Source organism: Branchiostoma lanceolatum, chromosome 11 (genome assembly GCF_035083965.1).
Source record: "Branchiostoma lanceolatum isolate klBraLanc5 chromosome 11, klBraLanc5.hap2, whole genome shotgun sequence".
NCBI classification, from domain to species: Eukaryota; Metazoa; Chordata; class Leptocardii; order Amphioxiformes; family Branchiostomatidae; genus Branchiostoma; species Branchiostoma lanceolatum.
The window spans coordinates 16,183,394-16,198,241 of NC_089732.1; the positions used below are offsets into that span (position 1 = coordinate 16,183,394).

The following is a 14,848-nucleotide window of genomic DNA, read 5'->3' on the forward strand; positions in this document are numbered from 1 at the left end:
AGGGACATGTAAATCAGTGAACTGTTGTAGCAATCTGTAAACATCTAAAATATGTACTGTTTTTCTATCTTGATTTGTTTTATTGTTACAAATTTGTTGTGCTTTACTGTACATACGTGTACATGTATGAACGGAGATTCACTTCAGTCTGACTGGTAAAGATGTTGAGCTATGCCTCTCTTACTTCACATAACTTATTTGGAAAATTTCTCCATCTAAATGCACAGTTGATAACTACATGTAGTACAGAATAGACTATATGTAACTAATATATCAACATGACATAGACGTTGTGGTATTCAGTATGTAAAGTTTTATTTACATTTCAAACATGCGTATGCTGCCAAGCTTTTCATTAAAGCATTACAAAAAGTTTTCATCTGTCATTTCAAACATGCGTATGCTGCTAAGCTTTAAATTAAAGCATTACAAAAAGTTGTCATCTGACATTTCAAACATGAATATGCTGCTAAGCTTTAAATTAAAGCATTACAAAAAGTTGTCATCTGACATTTCAAACATGCATATGCTGCTAAGCTTTAAATTAAAGCATTACAAAAAGTTGTCATCTGACATTTCAAACATGCATTTGGGGTCCTAGGGGAGGCAACGAGGCAGGGAAAAAGCTTTCAATTAAAGCAATACAAACTTTTTTCATCTGACTCTGAGTCACTTTCGTTATGAAAGAAGTCAAACCCAAATAAGATAGAATTTAGTGTTAGTATTTGAACTAGAATAGTCACATGCTATATTGTTACCAATTGTCTGTCCGTCCTTCCATGTTTTATGTACTTGCAATTAGCCTACGGGAAAGAACTTGCAATAAACTTATCATATGGTTATGCATGACAGAAAGATCACCGTGTTGTGGTTGTTGTGGGAGGGTAGGGCATAACGTACATAGAAATATTGAGGAATTAAACTGATTCAGTAAAGTTTTATTCACATTTCAAGCATGCATATGCTGCCAACTAAAGCATTACGAAGCGTTTTCATCTGACTCTGAGGACTCAGACAACGTACATGTTCTGACGTTATGCCCTAGCCTCCCACAACGTCCACAACATAGTGATCTTCCTGTCACGGCTGCCTTATCTCTTAACGTCTTGGATGTGTAGAGCCAGTGAGCCCAAAGCACATCTCTTAGGCCATTGTAAGTATTGCCCTTCCTGGCATGACCCACCCGAAGCTGACGGAAGAGTTTATTCCCTGCCTCGTTGCCTTCGCTAGACAGGGCCCCTACAGACCCCAAACCAGATGGATGCTCAATCAGCTCCTGCACATGTTCGATCACCTTGTGTAGATAGTTAGTACACGACTTCGAGACATAAGGAAAGTGGGTTTTAATGGCATCAGCCATTTCTACTGCCCTGGCCTTATACTGGCCCACCTCATCTGGCCTGTCTTTAAGAGGCCAGTTTGCACGATAAACCTTTCTGAGGGGGCGAAACTTGGCCAAAACTTCTGTCAGCGCACTTCTCCTTTCAGGCCTTTCGACAAGGGCCACCAACTTTTCAGCATGTTCAGTTTTGAACATCTCCCTGGCATAGTTGCCAGCCATCATTAAAGTTGGATTTAAGCCCAGAGATTCTTTTAAATGTTTATCGAGTTTAGACTCTGCATCAGCAATTTGTTTTTTCACACCTGCTGTCTTAGCCCAGCTATATACTTGAGCCATTTCCCTTACAATAAGGGATTTAAAGAAGTTGCCCAGGTTTATGTCCGCATGGGTGGCGTCAATACCCCGCTCCCATGGCTCTGTGGTCAGCAGTGGGAATCCCTTTACACCAAATGTGTCTTTCTCTTGAGACTCATACTTTATCTTACTTGCTGTTACTTCAACCTTTTTTAGCGTTCTTGTTATTTCATAGGACCCTGCTTTCTCCAGGGCTTCTTCTCGCACTGCCTCGCACAATGTGCATAAGTACTTTGAGCCAGCCCCTGCAAGACCTCCGTGTGCTCTGTCCCACTTCTCATCTATCATACTGTTGAAAAATGTCAAATAGTGGGCACGTTGTGTGCCATCACTCATGTGAACTCTCATTACTTTGTCTTTCATAAGCAGGCGTTGTGATTCAATTGGTCCCACACATATAGCAACAGTGCCCTCATCATTCTCATCACCTATACACTCCAGGATAGGACGGTTAGAGCGGACGGAATTGGGATTTGGGTCTTCATATATGGTAACCTCTGAATTATTATGCATGATTGAACATTTAAGGACACAGAAGGAGAATCTAAGAGCCTTGTCGGGCAATAAATGGTCTGCTTTCTCTTTGTGTATGGACACATCCCCCAATCCGTCCGCCCCATCCTTACAGATTGTATGAATTACTAAAGTGGGATCATTAGGATCACGACCAAGCTTTGTTATTCCGTTAACAATCTCATCATCCAATTCTTCTAGAGTCTTTGCAACTGCATGTGCATACGGAAATCTCACACCTTTAGTGTTGGGGCAAGGAAAATCAGGTACATGTTCATGAAAGTCACCAGTTACACTTTCAGGTTCTAAAGACTCTCCACTTGGCACATCTAGATCTCCCGTCATCTTAACAGGTGAATGAAAGTAGTTTTCAGAGTAGTCTGTACCCTCAATAGAATACCTCGCCATACCAGGCATTAAGGTTTTTTCTATTGCATCAAGTTGCTTAGGCGGACACAATGTGGAGAGACCCTTTTCTTTCAAGATGTTATATTCACGGATATATTGATTTTTTTGTCATGAGCAGATCTAACCTCATTCCTAAACACTCTTCTGGTGTCATACCTGGCGAATCCTCCCCATGCCATAAGGCATCTATCTGAGCCGACATAGGTCTATTTCCTTTATCATACAAATGACTTCTCAACAAGAAAAACAGCACATCTTCTTTGTCCTCATAGTTTTCTTGGCAATATTCATCAATGTGTTCGATCAAGGGTTTTAATCTCTTTTGCTTGACATGGTGCCTAGTAACATCATAAAGCCGTGCTTTACATAAGCGCTTGCGTCTTAAACTTTCAGGCGTTACCCTTATCTTTACACATACATGTTCATGTTGGTCAATACGTTCAAGAGGTTCAATTGCTTCACAACCATTAGCAGAATATTTACATCTTACCTTAAGTGTATCATACACATTAAGTAAATGGCCAGTCAGTGGTATGACATCATCAAGGGTCATTGCACCACGACACGATGGACAGACACCAGCCTTTTTGAGCCAAAACTCAATACAACTACCACAATAGATGTGCCGGCAAGTACTGACAATCACAGGGCTTTTACATGGCACTCCTCGGCATACAACACAAATAAAGGTAGAAGCTACAGCCTCATCATCAAATCTACCTACTTCCATACTGTCAAACTCAGTGGCAGCTCCACTTTCGACCTCTGATGACTCGTCAAACAGTTTTCGTTTATATGCCAAGTTCTGACCTGATGCCTGTGATGTTGTAGCCTGTGATGTTGTAGCCTGTGATGTTGTAGCCTGTGATGTTGTAGCCTGTGATGTTGAAGCCTGTGATGTTGTAGCCTGTGATGTTGTAGCCTGTGATGTTGTAGCCTGTGATGTTGTAGCCTGTGATGTTGAAGCCTGTGATGTTGAAGCCTGTGATGTTGTAGCCTGTGATGTTGTAGCCGGTGATGTTGTAGCCTGTGATGTTGTAGCCGGTGATGTTGTAGCCGGTGATGTTGTACTCTCACCTCTCAAATAAACGTACTGGTACGTTTATTTTTTTTGGCAAAAAAATCCACCCTGTACATTCTTATTCTAGACGGTACGTTTATTTATTTTTTGAAAAATTGAGGCTTTGCAAACCAGGAATCCCTCTAAAATCAAGGTTTTTCTGCCCATATTTCCCGGTATTTTTGCTCGTAATTCGCTATTATTCGGCCTACCGGCGTTGATTTTCTCGCCGCTTTGACGGCCCTGTGAAAATTATCCTGGCGGCACTCGTAACAAATCGGTCGATATCACTATGACGCTACAAAGTAAACCGGAAAATAAGACGCGACATTGACATTTTAAAATACAATTTTCATATAAATAACTTTGATAGTCTCTGTTTACATCGTAAACCAAAGCACGCTGATCAAAAACGTGTGGAGTAGGGTGCTCGCCTGCACGGGGAATAATAATTTCCTGACCACTTTATCCGTAGTATCGGCAGCGCGGCAGAAGAATTATTTGTTCGCAGAAGACATGTAACACGTTAAAACAACAATCATAACTTAACTTCCCTTGTGATATGTGTTTTGAGGCCACAAAATCTCTAAAATGGCAGAAATATGTCCGATATGATTCGGTAAACAGCAGCGCGAAATCGCGAAACATGGCCGCCACTCTCAGGCATGGCGACAGTAAAACTAGCAGCATATTGCGTAGTACGGATACCGATCTTTAAAATGATACCGTAAACGCATGGAAATATTATATTTTTTGGGCAACGATAGACACACAAGGCCATATTTATTTTCAGAGGGTTCATTTTTTGGAATAATCGTAAGATATTCCCAATTTAGGCGGTTCATCGCGGGTTTCTAGTGTCAACATGTAATGGGTAACTTCTAAGTATGTGCGGTCCGTGACGTTGAGCTGCTTTTACAGCCGATCTCTGTTCAATATTGTGGGATTTACCGCGGGAACTCGAAATCCGAGCGTCTCACTTTGTTTTCGACGCTATGGAGCAAACGTTTATAGACATATTTCTTTTGTGGAAGGACTGTATTCATATTTGTGTTTTTCTGTGGTTGATGTCTTTAGAAAATATGATCAGGTACTCTGATGATTTTTGTTATATGTCACTGATTGTCAGTCATAATAAAATGATTTAACAATTTTCTTTGATCACTTGCTTCAAGTTCCAAGTAGAAAAAGCATGTATCATGTACATTTTCACTTGTTGAATTTGAAAGCACCGTGGCCCCCGGTTAGGGGTCATAGCGGGGAACCTATGCCCAATTTTTCAATATTAACTATTATATTTTACGTAGAGGCGAGGAAGATCATCATGATTTGAACAAGCTATGGACAGTTATTCTGTTCAATATCTATATACTTAATAGGTATGGCATAATTGACTGAATATAAGTTACCTACCTACCTTATTATCTTATTTCCCTCTGACAGTGACAGTTGTACATGTATGGACACAGTTTACCTAGCCTCGACTGTCGATTTTTGAAATTTTCCGGGGGGTACTTTTATTCCAGGGGGTACTTATATTACCTTTTGAAAATTTGTCCGGGGGGTACTTCTATTCCAGGGGGTACTTCTATTTGAGAGGTGAGAGTAGCCTGTGATGTTGTAGCCGGTGATGTTGTAGCCGGTGATGTTGTAGCCGGTGATGTTGTAGCCTGTGATGTTGTAGCCGGTGATGTTGTAGCCTGTGATGTTGTAGCCTGTGATGTTGTAGCCGGTGATGTTGTAGCCTGTGATGTTGAAGCCTGTGATGTTGTAGCCGGTGATGTTGTAGCCGGTGATGTTGTAGCCGGTGATGTTGTAGCCTGTGATGTTGTAGCCGGTGATGTTGTAGCCTGTGATGTTGTAGCCTGTGATGTTGTAGCCTGTGATGTTGTAGCCGGTGATGTTGTAGCCGGTGATGTTGTAGCCTGTGATGTTGTAGCCGGTGATGTTGTAGCCTGTGATGTTGTAGCCGGTGATGTTGTAGCCTGTGATGTTGTAGCCGGTGATGTTGTAGCCGATGATGTTGTAGCCGGTGATGTTGTAGCCGGTGATGTTGTACCTGAGACGTTGGATGTGGCAGGGCGGCCCTTTCTTCTTTTGCAGTGACAGTTACCATCGGTCATGTGTGGCTGGAAGATGGCCATGCCCGTCTCTGCCTTTGGTTTCTCTTTTAATCGCTGCAGCTTCAAACGGCATTTGTTGCACAGAAACTCTGGATGTAACTCCTTGGAGTCCTGCCTCACATCCACACCGTATGACTGACGGATAACCTCGTCAAATGTGAGCACTTTAGCACTCCATCCTTTTTTCAGCCTGCTGTTGCACACCCTGCAAACAGTCTTAAGGTACTGTCTGTGCTCCTCCATCTGTGCATGTGAACAGCATATAACACTGTCAATATTGACACTATCACATAAAACATAAAGGGACTACTTTAAGATTTAGAATTAGAAATAAATAGATAAATAAAACATACATACTGATACAATACATTTGTTTAAAAACCATGATAATAGTATAGGCTACATTTTTCATAGGCTTTTAAAAAGCAAAATTACAATGTCCAATGAGATCAGAACTGACCTGTGTGTTGGGAGGGGGGGGGGGGCGGCTGCTAGCTTTTGCATAATTTAATTCAGCCTGAACACACTCAAACCTTCTCCAGCAGAACTATTTTTCAAATCCTGAACATCCTAGCATGTTGTGTCTATACTAAATCTGTATTAAACCATACAATAGAATCGATGGGAACGAGACCAATACATAGATTTTGTGTCGACATACCCATGCATATCCTTCGTGTCGTTAAAAATACGGTCGCGTCGTTGAATGACACCATTTTAAAATGGCTCCACAACATCTCAGCATACACCAGAAAAATACGCTAATTCCAGAAAAAATAATTAAGAAAACTACAGCCTAATTACTCCAGGACATCATTAAAGTCTTAACTTATCCCCCGAGACCAAGTCGTAAATTCAAAAAGTCATAACTCACCGATAATTTGTCGAAGAAAGACGCGGTTTTCACCGTCTTGAAGCCTGCACGCCTCTCTCTGTAAATGACACCAGTGCGCATGCGTATACAGAATCCCTCGTTCCCAAGATCTTTTGCGCATCTGGAAGTACTAGAAGTCTGGGGTGCCCTGGGACAGAGTCAGCCCAGTCACGTGGTACACTAATGAGCAAGATGGCGGAAAACCTTGTGCACACGTAACTTTTCATAGTGCTACGGTATAACTGCTATAAAGATAAACAATAAGTGCATTGATGTCAACTTTCCTTGGCAATTTGCCTAGGCTTGTAGGCAGACTTCGGCCAAGTCAGTCAAGTAGCGCCCTGGGAATGTCCCGTCTTTTTCTAGAGAAAGGGGAACAAGCTTACGTCCAACTACACACTAATTATGCCACTCACACGGAAGTGTTCCTCATTTTGAATCGTTCAGTGGTGGGTAGGTGGATGACATGTACTACTTGACATGTGTGTACATGTATAGATTATACTTCTGAAATGTATACTATGAAGTAAGCCACAACTATCTAAGCTCTGTGTTGCCGCAACACAAAGTAACGTTACATCTCATATTACAAATCACCGCGTAGGTAAATGTCTTTCTCTCTTAATCTTATACGAACGGTACGGACTTACACGCACAGAAGCGAACCTACATGTAGAACACAACATACTTCTTAACCGAGCCATATTCTGTATTTATGTACTGGTAATTCAAGTGAACTTCTCTGAAATAAGTCGCTAGAGCCTCACTACAATGAGTGAATATAATGTGAAATGTATCTTATCTTAATATTAAGAATGACCTTAAGGAATTGCAAGTCTATCGCGATTACTGCTTGACAGCAAGACAGAAAAAGGACAAAGCTAGCTTCTATTTAGCATTAGATCTATCAAACAGTTAACCTGGCATGCAGTTTATCGTCGTTAGGCCGGCGGGCGCCCTTCGGGGCAGGGAGGGCTTTCCACCGCCGAGGTAATTTTTAGCACACGGTAGTAGTTTTACGCACTGTAAGATGTCGTCGTGGCCAATAAAACTAGTATACCACGTAAAACTCAAACCCCGTAAAACAACCACCGGGTACAAACAATTACCCAGGCGGCATAGAGCTCCGTCTGCCCCAGAAAAAATTTGGCCGAAGATATCCGTGCCTAACGACGATAGACTGGATGCCACTAGGTTATCAAACAGCCCAACAACGTCAACATGCTAGATACTCCTGAAATGCATGCAAAAGCTTGATCTAACGTTATATATAATATGCAAGTCTGCCATTATTAGCAGATTTAGTAGATCATTTTAGATCCACATTTCCGAACGGACTCTCCTTTCTGAACACCATTGTCCATCATGTCTCTCGTTCAAGACAACAGTTTGAGAACCGTCACAGTAGCAGGTAGAGTCCTACGATTCTAGAAGTCCGTCTCTACCCACTCCGTGTCAGAGAGCTAACTGTCAGCGCTTAGCTGTGGTACGTTTCAAGTTCTAACTTGTCGTCTCAGATATTGGATCTAAGTGTCCGGAACGTTCATGATGTCATACTGCAGACATGGCGCCTTGCCTGAGGCCAACACTTTAGACCTTTGACCTTAGCGCATCACCCCCTCACAAATGTACTGGTTTTGTTGTTGTTGTCCTTACACATTCCGTAACTAGGGGCAGTTGATCTCACCAGGTGCTCTCATCACACCCTAAACAACATATATCATATGTCTCCTATCTTCCGACATATATGCGCAGTCATTCTAAGCCTAGTACGTTTCCCGAAAGACTCCAGAGAAAGCTTTTGACATACGTCATTCTAAAGGGCAAAGTGACGAAACAAAAATGAAAAACACAATGCTGGTTTAATGGACATGCGTTTATTAGAATAGTAATGCTAAGCTGCCATGCCTTTTAGTGAATATGATCACACAAAGATCTATCCTGTAACAACGGTTTTATAATGTTGAGCTCCTGTGCTGAGTAATACAGTTTTACATCACTTGTACATACTTGTTAACTTAAACCTTCCTCTTCTGACCTCTAACTAATTGTCATCAGTTTTACATCAATAGTCTCAATGCATGGTGTATGGTGTGTTTTGTTTAAGACGGAAGTATTGTAGGTAATGCCATAACGGCAAAATTAAAGTGATACCGCATAAAAGATATAAAAACACATAAAGCAAAAACGCATTTCTTATTCATATAAAAATGAAATTATCAGTTTTTCACATATATCAGCTATAAGAGCGAGGCACACACTTAAGATTGTTGCCTGCTCGATTCCAACTGTGTGTCTTGTGTCTTGGCCATCTATATATCATTACACATGCAAATGCTATAAACCTATAAGCGGAACAACCAACAAGAGTGACAGACACCGATAGGCGTTAAGTAATCATTATCTTAACTGACATGAATATATAACATATATACCTTGGACAACAGTATTGTAAGCATCGTAGCTAATTTTATGACAGAAACGTACTTTCAGATCTGTACATGGAAATTCTCAACATAGATCTTGCATTTATTCATTGCTGCATAAAAATGTTTGTAGGGAAAGCTCAAAAACATATTTCCTGTAAATTACACCATGGTTAGTAAAAATGTAATATCAACCTGCAATAGCAGTAAATGAATGAAAAGAGTACAAATGATGACTTGTGTATGTTGTGAACAGGTCTTCCCTTGTCTAGACTTAACTGATTTTACAGACCATTAAACCTATATCAAAACTTTTCAAGACCCCAACATAACAAGTCTGTGCCAGACTAACTACGCTGGCTGTAGGGAGAATTATTTGCCTTAAGACTTTGGCCACTATAGGGTTTGACTGACCAGTAGGGGGAATGTTAACTTTCCCGCGGACTCACTCCCCTGACCAGTGAATTATCCTGTTTTGGCCAGATTCTACTCTCCGTGCTCCCTCAGAAAGGCCTGGTGGAGACTTATTTCCCCATGTAAAAGGAACAGGTGTGCTTGCAGCAGTACCGACTAACCACACAGCGACGACGAACCCACCAGCCAGTACAGCGTGTCCGTGGGCAGTATTTCACACAGAGACAGCGAGCCCGCCGCCGCCGCCACGCCTCAGTCGGTGGCGCTAGGAGCGTGATCAGCACAACCGTCACGATCACAACGGCCAATACGCCGCGAAGTCCACAACGCTGTTTCGTGGCAACCTTGGTAGAAGTAAACATTATCGAATTACTCAAAATGCAATAAAACGTGCTATTATTAACACAGCCAAGTCTATCACTGGGCAGCCGTCCAGTGGCCAACCGCGCCGACCAACTGCCAACGACAGCCAACCTTGCTTCCGACCGACTCTCAACCATGGTTGTGAGAAGGTTGGGAGTGGTCGGGAGGCCATGGTCTGCTATATAACTATGCGTTGCCGCAACAAAAGTAAAAAAAAAAAATACGAGTACAGAAACAAACCATATCACACTGAGCCGCCCCTCCCCCGGCCTACATTTCTAACCAGAATTTACCACGCAGGTAAATATCTTTCTTTCTTATTAGTATAATATATACGCTTAAACTTACAGACGTAAACATGTACGCACTAGTGCGGAACCTACAATACAAAACACTAAGGCACCGGGGAGGACAGAAAAAGCTAGTTCCTATGCAAAACCAAATAGACAGATCGAGAAATGTATATTTAAACTCAGGATCCATGCCCAATATGTATGTGTCACGCCTGCTTATTATTGGTGCGAGGTCTAGTGGATTATTCTGGGTATACTGTCTGATTACCCCGCGGACTCACCTTGTTCTGAACACCAGTGCCCATCCTGTCTCTCGTACAACAACAGAACTATCAGATAAAGTCGTGCAAATCTCGGAGGACGTCTCTACACACTCAGTGTTGTAAGAGCTAACTGCGTAGTTGCAGTATTTTTCACGGTTCTAACTTCCTCGTCGTCGCAGTGCAAAGCGAGGTATGAATGGGTCTAATTGAGCGGAATGATATGGTGTATTCATGCATACAGGTATGTTCCCGCATTGCCTTGAGGCCAACTCTTTGTACCTTAGACCTAGTTCTAATCACTCCCTCACACCCGTTGCAAGGTCACTGGTCTTTGTTGTTGTTATTTTTTTATTCTTCGCTTTGTCACTTTCCGTAACTAGTGTCAGTCGGCCTCACAAATCACCTGTTTTGTCGACATACACACGCTTTTCTTAGGACTTAATTTTTGCTTTATTTTGTAGACTGTTTCTGCACAGATTGGTGTAGAAGCATTACAGACGGTCTCACAGCGCCACCTAACAGATAAAGTTGGTATTGCAGCGGTAATTGTGAAAGTGACGGGGGGGGGGTTGGTTGATGTAACCTTGCCGCGGTCCTGCACAAACTGGATAATATTACTGCGACCATACGGTAGTGTGGGGTAACTGTGAAAATGCCTCTCAGAGATCTAAGGTTCAAAGTATGTTTTTGTAATGTGTTACATGCCACGTATGTCTTCCAGGGTCCTGCTGTAAAGAGGTGTCTTACACTCTGGCTAAATAGAACATAAGTAAATAAATGAATAGACTAAATTTCTACATTAGTCCCTTTTTTGCCGAATTACACGACCCCTACCCCTGTATGAAGGCCCGGTAGAGGACAGGTGACGGCATCAGAGTCGGAATCGCCAGGCAATTCGCCCACACTGAAGTACTGATATCAAATGCTAGAGGTCGCTGTGAGACCGTAAGCAACGCTTCAGACTAGCTTCAAGACACGAAGCAAAGAAGCAAAGCAAAGATGATCAATGATAGTCAGCCCTTGTTGTTGGCCATTTGGGAAAAAGAATAATGACGGTAAACCACTCAACAAAGGAAAGATCAATTTATTTCCATGAATGTAATTGTGTATGCGGCATTGTCACAGTCCATGCGTTTCCCGCGGAGTCCTGATACTACTCAGAGTTATATTTTATTAAAGTGTTTAAGACACAAATGACATTAAAAATTCTCTGAAATTACATTCAACCATAATACTATTGTTCAACAACACAAATATCTGCACAAAATATACGCCCTTCTAGAGTTATTAGACACCGTGGGCCACCGAGGACTCGAGATGTCACGGGCTCGACTCCAGCGGTCTTTCTGCTTAATGCTGTATTCTTTACACGACTTTACACGACCTCTGTCGCTCCATTAAGGTGTAAGAATAGGTACCTGACTTCGGTTTGGGAGATTAAAGGCGGGCTGCACCTTATATCGTGCCAGAGAATCGATAACTACCCACTGCCCCTAAAGCCTAAAAATGTTATGGGACTACATTTACCTAAATCATCCAGTAACACGGGCATTCCGTCGAGAATATTTTGAATTTATATATGTAGGATAACGCAAATCAAACATGCTCGATGTTTGGGTATGTACGTGTTATTTTTCTACATCTGCAACCCAGTAAAAGGACTTTTTAATTATTACCCTTAATTTGCTTGACCTATTTTTCCCTGGTTCAAATTCCAAAAGGTCAGTCAAAAATCCTACTAAAACTAGAGTTCCACAAACACATTATCTTCGCCAAATAATCAAGGCTTATTATGGAAAGTGATTTATATTTACGTGCCTATCACTTCCTGCAAATTTGATCATGCACCATACCATTTGGACGTTATGATTGGGCGAATGAGTCCAGTTAAGATAGGGTTAAAAATTATTTGGTGGTACAGGACTAGTATATGTGTAGAGTGTGCTGATATATGTTATAACTGGTCATGAAAAAATATGAGTATGTTGATATTATATGGGCCACAAAGGTTCGATATGGCAGTGTTGAAAGTTGAAAGTGATGATGAAATAGTACAGTCAATACATATGAATAGAATAAATCTGGCACGTTTTTAGGTGTTTCTAGTCAGGCTTCCTATTTTGTCCCTATTTCGTTATGTCACCAACCGTGTTGAACAAAAATGCTTAAACTGAACGCGTCAAAAACCAGCAGGACCCACACCTCTGCTTGGAGAATAGTTTATTTATTTGACCTACATGTACGTTTATGCAAGGCTATCTGTTTACATGACCTGACACTGTCCCATCTCCCATTGAAAGGCAGTGGGTTAACAAACTTTCCTTACTAATTATGCAAATTAGCTCATTATTTGCATAATTAGTCATTGATTATGTTAAGCACCATCCGAGCTCTCTACATACCAAACATCACGACGATCTGTCGACCCATTCTCAAGTTATTCATGTCCGAATGTCAAAACAAAAACACCCACAGCGGTTCTTAACAAGCCGCTAGGAGGCCAAAATTTACAGAACTTACTTTCTGTGGCATGAACTATCTACCACACAAAAATCATGACCATAGCACTTTCAGAAAATATGCCCCTAAATTTTGAAGCTCTGCTACCTTTGGTACCCGCTAGAAGGCCCATTATCGAACTTGACCTTCCTTTCGGTAAATCCTACCCATCCACTAAATATCATAAGGATCCATCAACAGCTTCTTTAGTTGATGTTATACATTCAGACCCACCCAACAGATTTTTCAACCGAAAACATAATCCTCTCCGAGTACAAGTACTCGGCGAAGATAACTAGCGACAACACTTCATCATCGACAATTTTAGCGGTTGTACTAAGATGTCGCAGAGCAAGACCGCTCTCGTCACTGGCGGGACCCGAGGAATCGGCTACGGGATAGCGGAGGAGCTCGCCTCAGTTGGCTATGATCTTATTCCGGGATACAAACAAAACCAAGACCGTGCCCAAGAAGCCAAAGCACACCTAGAGGGGACGTACAAGGTACAGGTGTTTCTGGTGAAAGGCGAGGTCGGAGAAGAAGCCACGGTGGACGCTTTCTTCTCTTGTCTTGACGAGAGTTTTGGCGGAAAGTTGACAGCGCTCGTCCACAACGCCGGCGCTTACTGGCAGAACCGAGCTCACAACAAACCAGACGCCAGTGGCAGCTGGTTCCAAGGTTGGGAGGCGTACGACTTCTTCCAGGGCCTGTACCCGAAATGTTTCATCAGGCTCGTGGAAAAGGCTGTCACCCGTATGGAAGACGAGAGAGGGTACATCGTCGCTGTGTCGTCCCCTGGATGTAACAACTCCCGCGGCCCTAACCTGGCCTACATCACCCCGGGTACGGGGAAGGCAAGTGTGGAGTACCTGGTTCGGCACTACGCCAAGCAGCTGGCGCCCAGGCGGATCACCTGTAACGTCATCATTCCGGGCTTCACCAAGACCGAGGCCTGGGATCCGGTCGTGGAGGAGTTAGGAGCGGAGCAAGTCGACGCTTACATCGGTTCCTGCGGGATGAAACGATGGGCTTCTCCCCGTGAAGTCGGCGGTGTGGTGGCGTTCCTCTGCTCGGAGAAGGCGGCGTTCATCACCGGCGCGTCACTTCCAGTGGACGGCGGGATCCACCTCAAATAATCATGACATTTATTTGACAAATCCAGTGAAACCAGCCATTTAATTCCCAAGGAAACGTTGCAATGAGGTTGTAGCTTAGATTTAAGTTATTGGCAGTTGTCAAGCCTGATAAGTCGACGATATTGTGGATACTATTTTCCTGAAGTAAACATTGTTTATCAACGGAAGAAGGTGGGCGGGTAGACTGGTTATGTTTGATTTGGGGCAGTAAATGTCAATTAAGACGCCATCTTGGTCGTAACACAAATGGAATTGAATCGTGTGTGGTTTCTACACTTGTTATCAAATATTTCAAGATCATCGCGACCTGTTAGAATGTTACCTTTTTGATCTCAGAATGGTGAAAATAATGTTTAGACTGATTAGCGCCACATGCATGTGACATGATGTGTCTTGAACTCGACACATTGGCTTGTCCTTGTTACCCACGCAGTGGTAACTCTGGATTGTCTACAAACCAGACGAAGGTAAAAAAAAGAACCAATCCTGCGACCCACGACTGAATATCATTTGAGTGATGATTATTACGATGATCAAGAAATAGTTGTTGTGTTTCGTTCGTATGAATTTAAAAGCCAAAACAAACGAAAAAGTACACTTTAAGTTCATTGGTTACTTTTGCAATTCAATTAGCAAGCAAAAATCTGATGTTCTAAAGAAAGCTGCTTCTTTCTGAGACAAGGGGTTGCCGACAGGCAAAATGTAATGTCAACGCAACGACTGATGGTGAGAAAGGCTGAAGCAAAGGTAGTTCTACGGGATCTAGATCTATAAAGGGCC

The 14,848-nt window shown here is 42.4% G+C and overlaps 3 protein-coding genes across 6 annotated transcripts in view; 1 reads left to right on the forward strand and 2 right to left on the reverse strand.

Moving 5' to 3' along the window:
- LOC136444535 (uncharacterized) overlaps positions 1-10,738 on the reverse strand; it is a 36,801-nt gene extending 26,063 nt beyond the window's left edge. The window contains exons 1-2 of one of the 4 annotated variants that reach the window (XR_010757283.1): positions 10,452-10,738; positions 8,607-9,858 (exon numbers count right to left, since the gene is read on the reverse strand). Coding sequence is in view for 3 of the 4 variants with exons in the window: in XM_066442133.1 (XP_066298230.1) it covers positions 10,452-10,475 (24 nt within the window). In the remaining variant the exon portion in view is untranslated. Of the gene's footprint in view, positions 1-8,606; positions 9,859-10,451 lie in introns of those variants that run through there. The other 3 variants (XM_066442133.1, XM_066442131.1, XM_066442130.1) reach the window with 3 other exon arrangements.
- Positions 299-6,907, reverse strand: LOC136445006 (V(D)J recombination-activating protein 1-like). Its single transcript, XM_066442836.1, has 3 exons — positions 6,675-6,907; positions 5,291-6,043; positions 299-2,722 (listed from the first exon to the last, which is right to left on the reverse strand). The coding sequence occupies exons 1-3, from the start codon at positions 6,753-6,755 to the stop codon at positions 980-982; spliced, it is 2,577 nt and encodes an 858-aa protein (XP_066298933.1). The 5' UTR covers positions 6,756-6,907; the 3' UTR covers positions 299-979.
- A 2,426-nt stretch (positions 10,739-13,164) lies between the features above and the next one.
- LOC136445247 (3-oxoacyl-[acyl-carrier-protein] reductase FabG-like) lies at positions 13,165-14,122 on the forward strand. Its single transcript, XM_066443146.1, has one exon. The coding sequence runs from the start codon at positions 13,274-13,276 to the stop codon at positions 14,066-14,068; it is 795 nt and encodes a 264-aa protein (XP_066299243.1). The 5' UTR covers positions 13,165-13,273; the 3' UTR covers positions 14,069-14,122.
- Positions 14,123-14,848: the final 726 nt, after the last annotated feature.